Source organism: Hyperolius riggenbachi, chromosome 2 (assembly GCF_040937935.1).
Source record: "Hyperolius riggenbachi isolate aHypRig1 chromosome 2, aHypRig1.pri, whole genome shotgun sequence".
Lineage (NCBI taxonomy): Eukaryota > Metazoa > Chordata > Amphibia > Anura > Hyperoliidae > Hyperolius > Hyperolius riggenbachi.
In genome coordinates this window covers 90,900,343-90,920,022 of record NC_090647.1, presented here as the reverse complement: position 1 = coordinate 90,920,022, position 19,680 = coordinate 90,900,343, and the positions used below count along the sequence as shown (strand labels likewise).

General features: G+C 41.4%; 1 protein-coding gene and 1 long non-coding RNA gene across 2 annotated transcripts in view; one reads left to right on the top strand and one right to left on the bottom strand.

Moving 5' to 3' along the window:
- The window catches only part of RXFP2 (relaxin family peptide receptor 2), a 390,074-nt gene that overhangs the window by 137,301 nt on the left and 233,093 nt on the right, over window positions 1–19,680 (bottom strand). Inside the window, exon 2 of the mRNA XM_068265019.1 lies at window positions 4,439–4,567. Within this exon, the coding sequence (XP_068121120.1) occupies window positions 4,439–4,567 (129 nt within the window). The remainder of the gene's footprint in view (window positions 1–4,438; window positions 4,568–19,680) is intronic.
- Window positions 1–19,680, top strand: part of LOC137543965 (uncharacterized) — a 67,166-nt gene that overhangs the window by 46,389 nt on the left and 1,097 nt on the right. The gene's annotated exons all lie outside the window — the stretch shown is intronic.

Genomic DNA, 19,680 nt, shown 5'->3' with positions numbered 1-19,680 from the left:
CATTTTTTCTGCACTACAAAAACCCATCTAATTTAATTGAATGAAATACCACAGGATTCCTTACTTGAGGTAAAAATGAGGTGAATTGTCATGCAGTTTTTCAGTAAATTACTCGACTATTACCACAAGTGTGGAAACCTTAGTGAATTTGGGTGAAAAAAAAGTCTAAAATACCACAAGAGGTAAATTACTGAGTATGACATTTTTACTGAACGTGTCTTAGTGAATTGAAGCCAATGGCGTAAGCTATGTTTGATTTTAGTTAGCATGTGCAGCCTTTACTGTCAGTACTCCGCCCACTCCTGGCAGCAAGGAAAGCTATGAGGGCAATATCACCTCGTGAGTTGGTGAAGTTTACAACAGACACCCAAACTGTGTATTTGTCAAACATTGAAACACAAAAATAAGTAGAACTTTTCCGTTGTTCAACCTGCTAGACAGCAATACAGAGCAGATTAATGAAGCAAATTATCACAGGAAATCAGAAAATGTATAACTAATACAGAGAGGGCTGAGTTTTCATTATGAAGGATATTTATCTTTAAAGGATACCCAAGATGACATGTGACATGATAAGATAGACATGGGTATGTACAGTGCCTAGCACCCAGATAACTATACTGCGTTCCTTTTTTTCTTTCTCTGTCTAACAGAGTTAAACATCAGGTATGTAAGTGGCAGTTCCTGTCTGAGTCAGGACTGGGTCAGACTACAGTGTGACCCTCACTGATAAGAAATTACAACTACAAAACACTTTCCTAGCAGAAAATGGCTTCTAAAAGCAGGGAAGAGATAAAAAGGTTCAATAGTTTGTAGATTTTAGCTCTGGCATACTTCAATGAATGTGTCATTGAGCAAAAACAATAAAACAGTAAAAAAGTAGATTTAAATATAAAATAAAACAGTAGAATATCTTAAAAAGTCATTTTTAGGAGGAGGATATATACAATTGTTTATTTATTGATTTTATGGATTGTCAGGCATAAAATCAAATTCCTATTACCCACTGCTCTGTGTTTATTAAGCAGTCTACAACCTGACCCTGCATTACAAGCAATCCAATATAATCATAAATGTTTCTGCTGTAATGAATCATGTCTCAGTCAGCCTGGCTCTAGTTTGGTACACTGCCAAGGAGAGGGAAGCTTGTTATCCCCCATCCCACATTCCTGTTCCTCACTAATTGGCTGAGGGCAGTTCAATGTGACATGAGGCTGAGAAGGTAAATGTAAGATAAATCACCTCATCCCTCTGCAGAAGCTGCGGAAATAAGATCTAGGCTGTGCTCACATGTATTTATAAAGCAAGCTAGATATGACAGTGCAGTTTCTAGGAGAGAAAAAAAAGTAAGGGAGGAAATTACATCAGGACTGGCTTCAGTCAGAGGCAGTAAAGATGGAAAATTTCTGAAGCAGTTTTCTCTTTATCTATAATAGTAACTGAAATCAAAACGTGGACAGTACAATACATATGTTATGTAAGTAGAACAAGTATTTATCTACTTATATATGTGTATGTTTTTTTCCTGGGATAATATGGTTTGCTGCTTTAAATGTCACTGCTATTGACTATTCATAGAATGCAGAAGGGTTGACCACCAGAGTTTTGCTTTAATGGGCTAATGGGAGTCTGAAGGCACACAGATAGCAGCTGCACTAAAAAATGATGTGTCATAAAGAAAGTGATGTTTAGAATTCTTAAAAGGGGCTGTTACTTGCCCTGCTTTGTACAACAATGCTTCTCAGCAGGAAGTGGGCATAGATTTATATCTCACTCCTGTCAATGAAATTTGATGAAGTACCGTATACATGCTCTGCTGATCTGAAACTGTCATGACATTCCTTCTACCGAGATGTACTGTATAACTCAGAGATTTAGAGCAGGGAGAACTTATACAGCTTATTGGGCCTTTTCTTATTCCTTAACCTCCCTAGCGTTCATTTTCCCCAGGATTTCTGTGCAAACAGTGGTTCAATTGATTTAAAATAATTTTCAAGCATTTTTTTGTAGTAATTTTTTTTTAAATATTGAATTCAATACAGGTTATTGTATTGAATTTAATAAAAAAAAGTATTTGCCGCAAGATGTTGATGACGCTGCGTGACCCTGGTGTCATCAACACCAATGGCCGGGGATCATGTCATCGCCGAGGGAGAAGCAAATCCGCCAATGGACATGGAAGAAGGCAGTGGGGAAGCTATCAGAAGTATGCGATGAGGGATCAGTATGCCAATGGTCAGTAAAAGAGACCCCACCAAGTCTCCCCCATGTGTGTCATGCAGGGTGTACGTTGGAAGCTTAGCCAGGTTTAGATGACACAGGTTAGGTAGCCAGGTATAGATGCTGCCAGGGTTGGACAGGGCCCGTGGAGGCTCTGTATTTTCCCCGGTGGGCCTTTTAATTACAGTGACATCACTGGCCCCAGAGGCCCAGAGCACTACGGCTGGGAACAGGAGCACAGGAAAGAGCAACGGCGGGCATAGAGCAGTGGCAAGGGGGACAGCCTCCCCCACCTCCCTCCCATGGGCCCCCCCTTACCACCCTCCCCTGGGCCCCCCTTCCAAGCTCCCCCTTCCAAAATGTATCACAGGTGCAGTGGCAGCAAGCGGGGAATAACTTTTTTTTTTTATAAAACAATTTTATGGTTTTTTAAACAGACAACAACAAAGAACAATACAGGTTCCATTCCCCAGGGTGGTCTAGTCCCCCTCCCCCCGAGCGGGGAATAACTTACTACTTTCTAGTTCCAGGCAGCTCTGCGTGCGGCTGCTCTGGTCTGGTCTTTTCTGACTGTTGTCCAATCATGCTCTCACTGTGCTTCCTGTGAGAGCGTGACTGGACAACCGAGAAGACCAGACCAGAGCAGCCGCACACAGAGCTGGCACCAGAAAGAAGTAAGTTTTCCCTGCTCGCTGCCGCTGCACATGCGATACATTCTGGAGGGGGAGCATGGAAGGGGTCCCCAGGTGGGGGAAGGGGGGAGGCTGCCCCCCTTCCCCCCAGCTCTATGTCCGCCGCTGCTCCTCCTTCCTGCGCTGTGCCCCCCTCCTGTCATTTCCCGCTCGCTGCAAAATTCTGGTCTGGAGGGGGGAGTGGGGAGGGAGGACACACTGTGGGTAGCCCAAATCATGCTACCCACAATGTGCGACAGGCATTCAGCCATCCTAGGGAATCCTATTGAAGTGCAAAAGTGGAGCCGGCGGGGCAGAGCAGCTCAAAATCTCCATGTCAGCATGGACGAGCCTGACTCTCATCCATACCGCTTTCAGCATGTTTTTGCTGAATATACCTATATACGGTATGTGCAATTTGTATAATCGTTATATTGTTCATAGGCCTCAATTCACTAAGATCATGCTGGTGATCAGGGCTGGATTTACCATAAGGCACTATAGGCTCGTGCCTACAGGCGCCTTATGTGGCAGAGGCAGATCCCCTCAATTCCTGAATGTCCCCTCTCTCAGTAGAGCAGGGCAATGATACTCACCACTCAGCTCCAGTTCAGCAACCGCAGGCATGTAGTTAGGGGCATAGATCCTAGGCTTAATCAGTGCCTCCTGTAAAAGTGAGAGTAGTGTAGTGGGCGGTGTGGGTATTGCATCCTCCTCCCTTTGTCCCTGCACCACAACAGCTGCAGCAATTTTGCTGGGGAAGCCCACTCTTGGAATTACACCACTGCTAGGTTCATGTACATTTAACTCTTTATATGATATAAGAAAATAACGGCCGGGATTGTTGGTGTGGTCTGTGTTGAGGGGTGGAGTTTAGAGCGCTAGAATTTCTGTGCCTACAAGCTCCTGAAGTGTAAATCCGCCCCTGCTGGTGATAATAAGGCAAGTGAAAACTTATCACCACACATCAATTGGTATTTTAAGTGTTCACTAAAGAGGCTTTCCTTATTAAAGTGTAGTGATACATTTGCATAGTGAGAGTGTTATCTTGTCACTTCAGTCCTTAAAGGCGTGTAAACATGCCAGACTTTTTCAAACTACGGGTCGTCAGACCCCCGCAGGGCCGTCGTTCTGACGACAGTTGCATGTGAGTACAAGCTGTCAATCCGCTCGGCGGATCAGTCAAAACCAGTGTTATCAGTCTGACTCACGTGCAACTGTCATCAGAACGACCGCCCCGCGTGCAGGTCTGATGACCCGTAGTTTGAAAAAGTCCAGTGTGAGTACGTGCTTTAAGTTATCATCTCTTTAGTTATTTTCACATGCATTTGATAGGGAGGGGAGAAGCACACACAGGCAGGATGTAGCTCCACCCCCCTGCTGCCAGGATGATTACAGCTAGCCTGTGTAGGACAGCCAGGAAAGGAGAGAAAGAGAGAGAGGCTGTAGCTGTGTGTATGTGGCTGGGTCTATGTGTGTGTATGTGAATTTCTGTGATAGTTCTCATAGTACACATAATAAAGTAATAAAGATTAGGAAGTGCTCACCACAGTACTCCTCATCAGCCCCGTTCTCGCAGTCTTTTACACCATCGCAGTGAAATGATCGTGGCACGCATTTGGTCAGGTTTCCGCATGGGAAGTAGCCCATTATGCAGGCCGAATCCATCAAAGAATCTACAGCGTTAAAGAAGAGGAACAATCCTATTATTATTACTACAATAGACTTTGCTAACGCTCTAAAACTGCTACTTGTCAATCTACTTCTGCACTGTTCATGCCAATCTTCAATTATTCTGGCTACAATGGAATATTCTTTCAGCTACATCTGTCAGAACAACAACATTTACCATGTAACATTTGCATTTCCACTGCATTGGACAGAACTAGCATGGATTGTGTAGGTAGCCTCTCAGTTCAAAGTTCTGTTGACCTGGTACATCAAAGTGGGCACCTAAAACCGTCCATGTACAACTTATGAGTGTGAAATGACCATCAGGTTGACCCAACAAATGGGCATTTCCTAGATATTTTCAACCTCTGAGAATGCAATGCCTAGGAAGACTTTTTAGAATTATTCACAATGCACAAAGGAAAGCTGAAGCAGGTAAAAAAGGTTAAGTTTAGTAAAGTTAAGTAAAAATGTTAAAAGCTGCGACAACAGGTTTTTTTTATGTTTTTTAGCTCTCACAGGAGCCAGGCTGAGGCAGAGGCGAGAGAGGCTCCAGCCTCAGGGCGCAGTGTAGGAGGGAGGCGATCAACTCACTCAGCTATCATTCCCCTATTGTGTTTGAAGCAGAGAGAAATAAGAAAAGGGGATACATGGCAATGACTTCAAGCCAGATAACTAGAGATCAACTTGGGGGCCCTGGGGCACCTCTTTGTCTAGTAGCAATCAGTGTGTGACAGCTGGGGTGGGAGGGGCGCACTTTGGTGTCTCAGCCTTTGGTGCTGGAGGACTTTGTCTGGCTCTGGTTCTCACACAGACAAGTCCTCAACTGATGAACTTTTTGTATCTGTTTCCTGTACTTGGAGACATATCGGAGACCAAGCGGCAGCTGCCTCTAGCGTCTGCTGCAGCCCCGGCCGGAGACTTCCTGTATTTTCTGCTCTCCCGCCGGCCGCCGCGCATACCGGGAGGGGGGCCCCGAGGTGAGTGAGGGAGGATAGGAGTCGGGCCCCCCACCCGGATAGCTACCCACCCGGCTACCTTACCCACCCGGCTACCCACCCGGCTACCTAACCACCCGGCTACCTAATCACCCACCCGGCTACCTACCCACCCGGATACCTACACACCGACCCGGCTACCTACCTACCCACCCGGCTACCTACCTACCCACCCGGCTACCTAACCACCCACCTGGCTACCTACCCACCCGGCTACCTAGCTACCCACCCGGCTACCTAACCACCCTGCCGGCTACCTACCTACCCGGCTACCTACCCACCCACCCGGCTACCTACCCACCCGGATACCTACACACCCACCCGGCTACCTACCCACCCACCCGGCTACCTACCCACCCGGATACCTAACCACCCACCCGGCTACCTAACCACCCGGCTACCTAATCACCCACCCGGCTACCTACCCGGCTACCTAACCACCCACCCGGCTACCTACCCGGCTACCTAACCACCCACCCGGCTACCTACCCGGCTACCTAACCACCCACCCGGCTACCTACCCGGCTACCTAACCACCCACCCGGCTACCTACCCAGCTACCTAACCACCCACCCGGCTACCTACACACCCACCCGGCTACCTACCCACCCACCAGGCTACCTACCTACCTACCCACCCGGCTACCTACCAACCCACCAGGCTACCTACCTAAAGACCCACCAGGCTACCTACCCACCCACCCAGCTACCTAACCACCCACCTACCCACCCACCAGGCTACCTACCCACCCGCCTACCCAGCCACCCACCAGGCTACCCACCCACCCGGCTACCCAGCCACCCACCAGGCTACTTACCCACCCGGCTAAGGGCTACCTACCTACCCACCCGGCTGCCTACCTACCTACCCACCAGGCTACCTATCCACCCAACCACCCATGGGAGCTGCGCGCTGGATGGAGGCTGGGACAGGAGGTCTGCTGCTGCAGGTGAGTAAATGTTTTTTTTATTATTTATTTTAGCAGGTTTATGTTCTGGGCAGGTCTGCCACATGATTGCGTGTATGTTCTGGGCAGGTCTGCCACATGATTGCATGTATGTTCTGGGCAAATTTGCTACATGATTGCATGTGTTTTCTGGGCAAATCTGCCGACATGATTGCACGTATTTTCTGGGCAAATCTGCTGACATGATTGCACGTATTTTCTGGGCATATCTGCTGACATGATTGCACGTATTTTTTGGGCATATCTGCTGACATGATTGCACGTATTTTCTGGGCATATCTGCCTACATGATTGCACGTATTTTTTGGGCATATCTGCCGACATCATTGCACGTATTTTCTGGGCATATCTGCCGACATCATTGCACGTATTTTCTGGGCATATCTGCCGACATCATTGCACGCATTTTCTGGGCATATCTGCCGACATCATTGCACGTATTTTCTGGGCATATCTGCAGACATCATTGCACGTATTTTCTGGGCATATCTGCCGACATGATTGAATGTATTTTCTGGGCAAATCTGCCGACATGATTGAATGTATTTTCTGGGCAAATCTGCTCACATTATGTGTATTTTCTTGAGAAAACCTGCACAATTATGTGAATTTTCTGGGGAAAGGGTCACCAAAACTTGGGCCCACTGTCTTTGCGTTGCACTTTTCAAGGGAACCTGAGGTGAGAATAATATTGAGGCTGCCATATTTCTCTCCTTTTAAGCAATACCAGTTGCCTGGTTGCCGTTCTGGTCCTCTGCCTCCTATTCTTTCAACCATAGACCCTGAACAAGCATGCAGCAGGTCAGGGGTTTCTGACAATATTGTCAGAACTGAGACGATTAAGCTGCATGCTTGTTGCTGGTGTAATTCAGTTTATTACTGCAGCCAAATAGATCAGCAGGGCCGCCAGGCAACTAGTATTGTTTAAAAGGAAATAAATATGGCAGCCTCCATATCACTCTCACCCCGGGATCACTTTAAATTACAGTTAGCTCCGCCCTTATCCGGTCATTGCCATGCCCATTTTTGGTTCTATCCACACCCAATTTTTGCCGCAGGTTATCGCCACGCCCATTTTTTGCCGCGGCGCAGGTCAGGGGGGCCCACAATTGATATTTTGCACAGGGGCCCACTGCTGCCTGTGTCCGCCACTGTCTCATATACAACACTTTTATGAACCTTTCTTGTTCTCTAGAAGTTGAACTGACTTCTACATCAAATTGAAGTACTCTGACCCGTACAACTTTGAAGTACTGTCAGTGCTGTTACTAAGGGCTCCAGTGAGAGTTTTACATGGGGCCTCAAGCACTCTATTGATATGGAGCCCCAAAACCTAACAATCACAGCTGCAGTGTTAAGGTGCATACACATTGATTTTTCCAAACGACCGGTCGTTTAGATGTCAAATCGGGCGTGTGTACAAACAGTCGTTCGGCTGATAAGGCTGGTTTTCACGGATCTGCTTGGCGGATCTGCCAAAATCAGCCTTATCAACCAAACGACCGTTTGTACACATGCCTGATTTGACGTCCAAACGACTGGTCCGAACGACTGGTCAGATGTGTGTATGTACCTTAAGAGAGGGATATTTAGAGTAAGGAAACAGTTTGTTAAAGGGAATCTGAAGCGGGTTTAAAAAAAAAACTCAGATACTCACCTAAGGAGAGGGATGGCTCTGGGTCCTAGAGAGCGTTTCCCGTACCTCCTACGTTCCAGCGTTGGATTCTCAATTAGCAGTCTCCAGCTGAATGGTCGAAGACTGCTCAATTCTGCCACTGTGGGAGGCTTCAGCAATCTTCAGGAGCCCGAGTGCCCCCAAAGACGGGCCACCGCATACTGCACATGCATGAGCACACATTCTCATGCACTCATGGCCCATCTTCAGGAGCACCCGGTTCCATAAGTTTGCCAAAGCCTCCCACAGCGGTGGGAATGAGCAGGTCCCTGACCAATCAGTTGGAGACTGCTAACAGGGATTCAACGCTGAAACGAGGACACCGCAGGAGGAACGAGAAAGCCTCTATCGGACCCAGTCCTTCCCTCTCCTTATGTGAGTATCTGTTTTTTTTTTGTTTTTTTTTTACTCATTTCAGACTCCCTTTAAGGTTTGCCAGTATGCAATACACATAAAGAGATGTGTATTACCAGCATAGCACCAATGAAAATCTAATCAGATGGATGAAGGACAGCTCCTAGTGGGCCCTTCTGGTCCAGGAGCCCCAGTTACAACCACTGCATTCCCTATTGGTACACCAGTGAATATTGTATACCAATATTATTCACCTCTTCTGCCAAGCTAAAAATCGAACTTTCAGCCGGGATTTGTGAAAGTACATTTTTTGCTTTACATTTTGTTTGACTCTTCAGTGAACCTATGCAACTCTTTTTTTCAGCCACTGATCAAGCCACTTCTACTTTTGCATAATCTGAAACAAATAACTCCCTAATAATTTACAATTTTACAATTGCCCATGGGCCCTTTAACATTATGCACATTTTGCCATAGTTTCTAATACTAAGAAACTTAGAGACTTTTATATTTGTACAGACAATAAGGTTTTTAAGGTCTTCAACTAGTCTTTGAAATGTTGTGATTAGCATTATTTGTTAGTACATGATAGGATTCTAATCATTACACATCCCAATTGAACTCCTAGGTAGCAGGTGTTATCCTTTTCTTCCTCAAGTTGTCGCTTCAGTCAAGCAGAGGAAGTTACTTATACATGCGTGATACATCCACCTGTTCATTTCTTGTTGTTTTTCTTTAAATGATGTGAATTATCCGTGTTTTGTGTGCAGTGCTGATATTACCAGCAAGATGGCAGCTCCCATGCAGGTAAAAAACAGACAGTAAAAATCAACTTTTGGAAAGGAAAATAATGAGAACAGAAACTGTGTGTGTGTGTAGCCCTATTTCCATGCCTGAGTATCTCAAGGCAAACTTTCCGAAGGATATTGAAATAAAATGATCAGCTCACCTCATGTCAGAAATGACCTGGCTGAGGCTCTTTTCTAGCTGACTTTAATTTAGATTCCGCCTTGGCACCATAAGTTGCTGGTTGCATTTCCTGCTTTAATGGGTGCATTCTTGCCAACGGACCACATAAATATTTTTCTCACATTCCTTTTGGCTAAGACACGTAACTATTTTCTCCATCCAGCACACTTTTTACATTTTATTAATGAAAGGCTGATAGTAAATCGTCAATCTTTTCTGTTTGTGTTATTTCTTCCTGAGAGCTAGCCTGAGTAAATGACAAACCCCATCAATTAAAACCAGGCACACAGAATCCAGGCATTATATTACATCTGTTGTTTGATAAATCTTCCTTTAGAGTGGAAAGCTTATACAAATGTAGAACTGTAAAGTTCTTCTTAACCAATATTACTCTAAAATTTGTGAGTTAGCTTATAATTATCTGCATTGTTAACCTCTTCTCATTCCTAGGGCAGTATATCTACACACCGAGTGACTTTACTTAGCGTCCCAGGGGCGTAGATAGATCTTTAGATAGATCTTTCTACCGTGGATGCCCGGTGTGCGTGTGTGCACCCACACTCGCCCCCATCAGCAGCAGTTACAGGACAGATTGGTGAGTGGGAACATATGTACCCAAAGTCAGTCTGTCGGATTTATGAATAATCTCTGCTGTAATGAACACAAGAGATTACTTATTGAAAAACTGTAAAAAAAAAAAAAAAACACACATAACTTTAGTGTAGAAAGCTGTGATTCAATTGAGTGATGCCATCTAGTGGACAAATATAATCATGCACTACACTACACTATTATATGTGCCCACTAAAAAAACCCAACACATATTATATGTGCCCACTAAAAAAACCCAACACATATAAAAATATCAATTAACGTGTGTCTTTCACCGTTGTTAAAATAATAAAAAAGTAAAAAAAAAATTAGAGCCAAATTCACAGGATTTAAAATAGAATATATAAATTGTTATGTTAGGGACTCAGCTTTTTATATATTTATGCCATAAGGGTATATTACTTCTATTTTTGCAAATAGCGGCTTGTCATTATTTATAGTGTACAGTAACCTCCCCCCCCCCCCCAAAAAAAAAATACACCTTTTTTTTCCAAATAAAATAGTGTCACCATACAGTGTACTAGATACATCATTTAAATGTTGTACTAACTAGGACAAATGGGCAAATACATGTGTGAGTTCTCTCTACAGTTGCATGTTATATTTTAAAACTATAGTGGCTGAAAACTGGAAATTCATATTAATTTTTTTTCTTATTATTCCCATTAAAATGCATACAAAATGAAAGTATTCTTAGCAAAAGTGACCACCCAAAGAAAGCCTAAGTGATGGTGAAAAAAATAATGTCTAGGTTATTTTAGGTGTGATGAATAGTGATAAAATTATTGGCAAATTAATGGGAGGAGTGCTGAAAGGTGACATTTGCTCTGGTCCATAAGGGAAAAAAACCCTTAGTGGTAAAGTGGTTAAATGACACTAGCACCAAGTACACCAGCATGTTAATTCATTAAAACAGTAGCTCACAATTGACCATCTTTCAGTCTTTTTTTAAGGCTGTCTTTGCCCCTCTTCAACAATCTTCTAATGTTCCTTTCTTTGGTCTGCTCTATATGTCTATATAAAGAAGTGTATTTATCTACCGAGCAAAGTGGTTGCATTGTGTAAAATTTATGTCCAGTGCCTGAATTATTGCCTTGTTTATCTCCAGCCGCTAATAGAAAGGAAGGTTTGTGATAGAAGAAAGGAGAGGTGACATTTGAAAAATGAAAATATGTTTTTCACTCATAAATTCTTCATGTCTCAGGAAGTTGGGAAGATTTAAACAGTGGAAATCTTAAAGAAAACCTGAACTGAAAATTAAAAGTCAAAATAAGCATATACAAGTCATACTTACCTCCGGTGTAGTCTACTCCTCAGTGTCTTTCTCCTCTCCTGTGTCCCATTTGTTCACTGTGATCAAGGGAATTTTCCGTCCTCCATTTTGAAAATGGTCATTACCCATAACAGTTTCCTGGTCAGCACACAGTTAAACTGTAACATCGCCCACTTGAGCCATAGGGAAACATGGACATTACCTGGTACATCAGTTTTCCTCTCAGCTATAACTGACAGCAACTGATATTTTACTGACAGCAACTGTTATATTTCAGTTCTGACAAAATATTGTCAGAACTGGAAGGATTATTGTCAGGAGAAAATGGTGAGCTTCTGAGAGAAACTGATGACAAGGTAACTATTTAATGTTCATTTGAAGTTACCTCATGTGTTTATTTTAAATATTTTTACTCAGTACAGGTTCTCTTTAAAGAGGAACTGTAAGGTGGAAATGAACTCACCACCAGTGGGAAGCTGATGGCAGGTTTGCCAGAGAAAGAAAAAGTTCTCAGAAGGGAAAAAAGTCCTGCAGCCAATGGAAATCCAGCTGACAAGGTGAAATCCCTCCCACTAGTGACAATAATTACAATTCAGCCTTGGATACACAGCCTTGTGGGTAATATGCAGCTGCTTCCTGATTTTCATAATGCCCGCTATCTCAGCACTCTTAGCTCCTACACACATTACACATTTTGAGGGAAGGGAGGGGACTCCCCCAAACTACCTCTGACTGTGCCAAATTGCAGATCCCCCAGACCCGCGGGTTCACAATATAGCTTCATTATACCCTGTCTCAGGAACCAGCAAGACTGAGTGGCTGCAAAAAGGTAGTTCGGGGGTTCTCACCCCTACCCTCAAATTTTGGTGGGTATTGGAGGTATGATTGCTAAGATATTTGGATTTAAAGAGGAACTCCAGTGAAAATAATGTAATAAAAAGGTGCTTCATTTTTACAATAATTATGTATAAATGATTTAGACAGTGTTTGGCCATTGTCAAATCTTTCCTCTCCCTGATTTACATTCTGTCATTTATCTCATGGTGACATTTTTTACTGCTGGAAGGTGATGTCAGAGGAAGGAGATGCTGCTTGCTTTTTTGCAGTTGGAAACAGCTGTAAACAGCTGTTATTTCCCACAATGCAACAAGGCTCCCACAGTGTGATGTCAGAACCATGTTTTTGACACACTGTGGGAGGGGTTTCACCACAATATCAGCCATAGAGAGCCCCCTGATGATCCGTTTGTGAAAAGGACAAGATTTCTCATGGGAAAGGGGGTACCAGCTACTGATTGGGATGAAGTTCAATTCTTGGTTACGGTTTTGTCTTTAAATATCAGTAGCATAATAATATTGTAGAAAAAGCGACACAAAGAATCAGACACAGTTGTTGTTGAAAGAACAGAGGTGCCTGGCTCTTCTACTGACCACATATGCTATTGCTCCATTGTTATTGCCTGATGAAGCAGAATCAAACCTGCGAAACACGTTGCGTTGTCCCCCAGAGTATGTAAATAAACTTGTTGTATTTGACAAACACATTGTCAATTTTTGTGTCTGTTTTGGAAGAGGTAAGTCCACCACTGCCTCCTCGTGTTTTAAACGTTTTAGATTATTTTATCCTTTTGGCGCCTCTGTATCCATACCACGCTATATTAAGTCCACCTCTGGTGGAAGGTTGTTACCCCCTTTTTTCTTCATCTATGGAGAGCGACTTCTTAATCCTGAGTGGGGTCAGGTCTAATCACCCCACCTGCCTATACAGTGGTTGCCTTTGAGGTAACCCTGCTTTGTGAGCATAGCTTATTACTCTATCATACTTCATTTCATCTACCAGTACATACTACACTACCGTATATTTGGCTCTTGGTGTCCCTACTCTGTATTTGTTGCTGAGGTGAGGTGCCAATGTGTTAGTGGATATTCAGGCTCATGATTAAATACTAATTATTAAGGAGTTTTGCAGAAGTAAAATTGCGTTTCTGGTTGGCAAAATACATCCTGCTCCCTGCTGAGACCTAAAGGGGAAGGCTTTTATCAAATAATAAATGCTACTATAGTAGTAAACGAGAGTAGTATTCCTGACTAGTGATTATCATCGAATTCTCCAACAACTCCTAATACTAGCACCAAAGAAGCAGGAAGAACCCGGACACCAACTCCAAAGGATGCAAATCACTGTGACCTTTATTTCCCCATAAACTTGACATCAAATGCAGTATAAATGGCCTGACAGCTGTTTCACAAGTCAAAGACCCTCCTAATACGTTCATTAGTGTTAAGGTGCCCATACAAAAATAGTTTGATTTTCCAGTTTATTTGACCAAATGATTGAATAGAGAAGAAATTGAAAATATTTTTTTTTCTATTGATAAAAATGATCGATTATTAAGTTTTTCAATACAAATCTGATTGGATGAGTTGGAAAACTCAAGGTGCCAATACACGGTACAATCAAATAGTTTGATTTTCTCATTAATTTGACCAAAATGATCGAATAGAAAAGAAATTGACAATAATGTTTTTTTGATCATTAAAAAACAATCATTTTTTCGGTAAAAATCTGATCAGATGTGTTGAAAAAAATCAGGTTATTTTTTTTTTTTAAATAAATAACTGAAATAAATAATTTCTAATCTAGTGTATATCTATATCTATAGCGCCTCCTCCCTTCCAGTTATATCTAAAATAGCAGCTTCAGTTAGCAGATGCATTTTCAGAAAAATCAGGATTGACAGATTATTTATTTGCAAAAAGAATCTAGACTCTGATTTCTGATTTTACAATAATATAATTCCATGCGGATATACTAGGTAATGCAGGCCTTACTTCATTTGGATGGCAGAAATTACAAATGCCCTTTAACCCATTCGCGTTCCGTCGTTTTCACGTGACAAATGTTCACCTCCCATTCATTAGCCTATAACTTTATCACTACTTATCACAATGAACTGATCTATATCTTGTTTTTTCCGCCACCAATTAGGCTTTCTTTGGGGGGTACATTTTGCTAAGAGCCACTTTACTGTAAATGCATTTTAACAGGAAGAATAAGAAAAAATGGAAAAATTCATTATTTCTCAGTTTTCAGCCATTATAGTTTTAAAATAATACATGCCTCCATAATTAAAACTCACGTATTGTATTTGCCCACATGTCCCAGTTATTACACCATTAAAATTATGTCCCTATCACAATGTATGGCGACAATATTTTATTTGGAAATAAAGGTGCATTTTTTTCCATTTTGCATCTATCACTATTAACAAGTTTAAAATAAAAAAAATATAGAAATATTTTATCTTTACATTGATATTTAAAAAGTTTAGACCCTTAGGTAAATATTTACATGTTTTCTTTTTTTTTATTGTAATGTTTTTTTTTTTTTATAGTAAACATTTTATTTGGGTAGTTTTGGGAGGGTGGGAGGTAAACAATACATTTATAATGTAAATGTGTGTTCATTTTTTTTTTTTTTTACATTCAGTTGTAGTATTACTTTTTGGCCACAAGATGGCGGCCATGAGTTTGTTTACATGACGTCACTCTAAGCGTAACACCCGCTTAGAGTGACGCATCGGGGAGGGAACAGCCAGAAAAAGCGCAGCTTCCGAGAGAAGCTGTCGCTTTTTCAGCGGGGGAGAGGAATCAGTGATCATGGCACCATAGCCCGATACGTTGATTCCGTGGCTACCGAATCCGCGGCCGGGAGTGCGCGTGCACGCGCGCGATCGGCCACGGGAGCGCGCGGTAGCGCGCATGGTTCCTGGACGTAGTTTCTACGTCCAGGAACCAAAATAGGTTAAATGAATTAATGTTACAAATAAAAATGCTGGAAAGTAGCAAATTCCAATTATGCAGATAAGAGCAATGAGCCAATTGATGCATCAAATGCTACTGAGGACGAGAATGGAAATATGCTGACCGTTTGACTTCTTAGCAGAGTGGCAATGTACTTGGATATCATTAGCACTTATATCTTTTTTTTTCATTTTATGATTGCTTTGAATAGCTCTTGATGTGCTGTATTCATATATTGATTCTTTTTTTTTTAATATATTAGTTTTTATTGAACTACACATAGAACAGAAAAGAATGAATTGTCAAGTACCCTTACAGGGGTCATATTGTCAAGAACACTATACGTCTTCAGGAACTAAGGGAACCAATGCACTTATGCTTTTGTCTTCTACATATCTATCTAGGGCTTAAGTGGACCTGAGAGATCCTCATTCCCCACTTCTTATAACTCTCTGCCAGTGGATTCTAAAACTCTTTGTAGTACCTTGTTCTTTCTCAAGAGTCTAGGATTATTATAGCCACAAAGATTTGCATCCTGAGTCATTTTACTTTGCCTCATTATAGGAAGCAGTAGAGCACTGTACCATGCTAGTCATCAGTTAAAGCATGCCAGAGCTGAAAAGAGTAGGAGAAATGAGGCATGTACGGGGAGCTGCCCTGATGCCCACTGCTCACCCCGTTCTCCTCTGTCCCCCTCCTTTTGGCAGCTAAATGCCCCCCCTTCCCCCGGGCAGCCTCTTCTGGGTCGGCCAGGTCCTGTGTGCAGGTGCTGGCCAGGCTGCGGCCTTCCGGGAGCGCTCTGCTCATGCCCATGATATCACTGTTATGTCGTGTGCATGCGCAGAACGCTCCCGCTTGCAACTCGCTTATGCCCAGGAAAAGGCTGCAGAGAAGTATTTAGCTGCCTAGCTGCAAAAGGAGGGGAGGGAGGAGAACGAGGGCAGCGGTGGGCATCAGGACAGCTCCCCGTACATGCCTGCTCCTCCTGTTTCTCCTACTCTTTTCAGCTCTGGTATCCTTAAAGAAGAACGCTTTGAATTAGAATACCATAAATTGGTTAACTTTAACATTCATTCAAGTAATTTTTCACCTTATGCATCCGAGCAATTTTCACCTCCCATTAATTCGCCAATAACTTTATCACTACTTATCACAATGAATTGATCTATATCTTATTTTTCTCCGCCACCAATTGGGCTTTCTTTGGGTGGTAAATTTTGCTAAGAATTATTTTTTTCTAAATGCATTTTAACAGGACAATTAAGAAAAAAATTGAAAAAATTCATTATTTCTCAGTTTTCGGCCATTATAGCTTTAAAATAATACATGCTGCCATAATTAAAACCCACACATTGTATATGTTCATTTGTCCCGGTTATTACACCATTTAAATTATGTCCCTATCACAATGTATGGCGCCAATATTTTATTTGGAAATAAAGGTCCATTTTTTGCATCCATCACTATTTACAAGCGTATAATTTAAAAAATATTAGTAATATAATCTCTTGACATGCATATTAAAAAAAAGTTTAGACCCTTTAGTAACAATTTTTTTTTCTTTCAAATTGTAATTTTTTTATTTTTTTTTTTAGTTAAAAATTTTATTTGGGTATTTTTTGGATGTGGGGGGTAAACAGTTAATTTTAATTGTAATTTATTGTGTTTTATGTGAAAAAAAATGTATGTACATGTAGTTTTACTATTTGGCCAAGATGGCCACAGTGATTTTTTAAATTCCCATCCTTCGCTTACAGGAAGTATAAGGAGGACAAGTTTTTGTGTGTGTGTGTGTGTGTGTGTGTGTGTGGGGGGGGGGGGGGGTTCAGAAAGACAGTGGCTTCTTATAAGAAGCTGGCGGTCTTTCTACTGGGGATTTAGATCAATGAATGGGAACTATGTTCCCATTCATTGATCTTCAGGCTAACGGGGGGCAACATGCGAGAGCGCAGGTGCGTGCACAATTGCACATGGGAGCGTGCAGAAGCACAACAGCAGCCGTCTGGACGTGACAATCATGTCCAGGCGGCAAAAATGGTTAAAATATTTAGGCCCATATCCCGTGCACTTTTTCTCTTGACATATTTTCAAACCTTACCCAATAAAATACTTTAACCACTTAAGCCTAACTGGACGAAAATTTTCGTCCAGTTAGGCTGCGCGCACTCCCGCGGGTGGCCGCTAGCCCACCGATCAGTGAAAGGGATTATAAATCCCTTTCGCTGATCGGACCCCCCTGGAGAAAAGCCGACAGCGTCTTTTCAGACGCTGCGACTTTTCTGAGCTCTGGTCTCCTTTCTTCTGCCTGGGAGCGAGATCGATCGCTCCCAGGACTTTTTGATTGTGGCCATCTTGTGGCCAAATAGCTAACTACACCAAAAACACTTTACACTGAATAAAATACATTTACAAACATTTACAATTCCCTGTTTACCTCCCACACCAAAAAATACCCACATACAAGTTTAAATAAAAAAAAAAAATTACAATAATAATTAAAAAAAAACATAAATAGTTACCTAAGGGTCTGAACTTTTTAAATATGCATGTCAAAGGAGCATATCAATATGATTTAATAAATTATGGGCTTCTAAATAGTGATGGACGCAAATTGAAAAAATGCACCTTTATTTCCAAATAAAATATTGTCGCCATACATTGTGATAGGGACATAATTTTAACGGTGTAGTACCCGGGGCATATGGGCAAATACAATACGTGAGTTTTAATTATGGAGGCATGTATTATTTTAAAACTATAATGGCTGAAAACTGAGAAATAATGAATGTTTTCCGTTTTTTTTCTTATTCTTCCTGTTAAAATGCATTTACAGTAAAGTGGCTCTTAGCAAAATGTACCACCCACAGAAAGCCTAATTGGTGGCGGAAAAAACAAGATATAGATCAATTCATTGTGATGAGTAGTGATAAAGTTATTGGCAAATGAATGGGAGGTGAAAATTGCTCGGATGTAAAAAAATGTCAACCCTGTGGGCTTAAGTGGTTAAAATCACCCACCATGCAAGAAAATTCTCATAAGTTTGATATTAGACTGTAAGCTCACAAGGGCAGGGCTCTCTCACCCTTTTGTGTCTTGGAATTTGTAATTAATTTCATAGCTTGCAGTCTGTTATACATTTTATTCCTCATGTTACATCTGTCATTGTAATCACCAATTCGGTATTTTGTACCGGTGTCCATACTTGATGTATATCATTGTCTGTATTTATACATTAATAATAATAATAATAATAATAATAATAATAATAATACCCTTTTGCCTTCTTTTTAGTGCATTTTCCATTGCTAAGTGCTGAAAATGTTTGCAAATGCCTAAAGTGTTGTAAAGCTATTTAAAAAAATAGATAAGGCCCCTTGTTTATTTCTGGTATCTCTATAAAAAACATACAACAATCAAACTTAACCCCCCCCCCCCCAAAAAAAAAAGTTTTATGAAAATGTATTATTTGTTTTACTCATAAATCCCTTTGATTCCCCCATAAAGGCAATCGCCTACTTACAACAAACAGGCTCCGTTCCAGGAGATTGTTTGTACGTTGAGTTTGTTTGTAAGTTGAGTCCTGTGTTAAACAAGGATAAAATATTTACTTTTGGACAACCCTGGATTCAGACATGTAATAGAAAACTATATTTTTTGTTGTTTTCAATTTGATTTTAAAGTGTTTTAAGTGATTTATAACAGCTTATACAATACTGTAACATTTAACAATAAAAATATGTAATTCAAAAATATTGTATATTTTGTATGTGAGGACAACTTTTGTTTTCTCTGAAATGTTGTAACTTGAGTTGTTTGTGAGTAGAGGAGTACCTGTAGTCTACTGTAGAATTAAATTCAGCTGGCGATTTTGTAATATTGCATTACATGTCAATTTCCAAAATTTGGGATTTAGCATGGCGGTTGTCAGAATGTCTCACCAATATTTTTTTTTAATGTTTTTGATGACCTATTCTATCTCAATGCAGATTGTTCACAGTTTTTTTTCAATCTAAGACACTCATGCCATATAGATTTACATCTTTAGCATTTATTTGAACCATCTGGAAATATTTTATGTAAACTCCTGGGTGTCTTCTAGCATCCAATTAGGATTTTGAATTGTATGTGTTTACTTAATGTCTTGTAAAGATTGAACATAAACAGGACAAACTTTAAGCTCTCCCCCACTCCTTATCTGAAAATATTTTGCCCAACCTGCCCTTCTATTCATTATGAATATTTTGGTCTTGTGTCATAGATATGTGCAAGAAATGTCTTATGCGGGATGCTAAGTGGTTTTACAGATGTTAAGTGAGGCAATACAACTCAACATTATACACTTGCATTTACCATTTACACAGTTTACAAATAACCAACAAGATAACAGTGGACTCCTTCCCCCTAAATATAGATCGATCTAAAACCAATACAACAATGGAGGTTTCAATGAATTACTGCAACAATCAG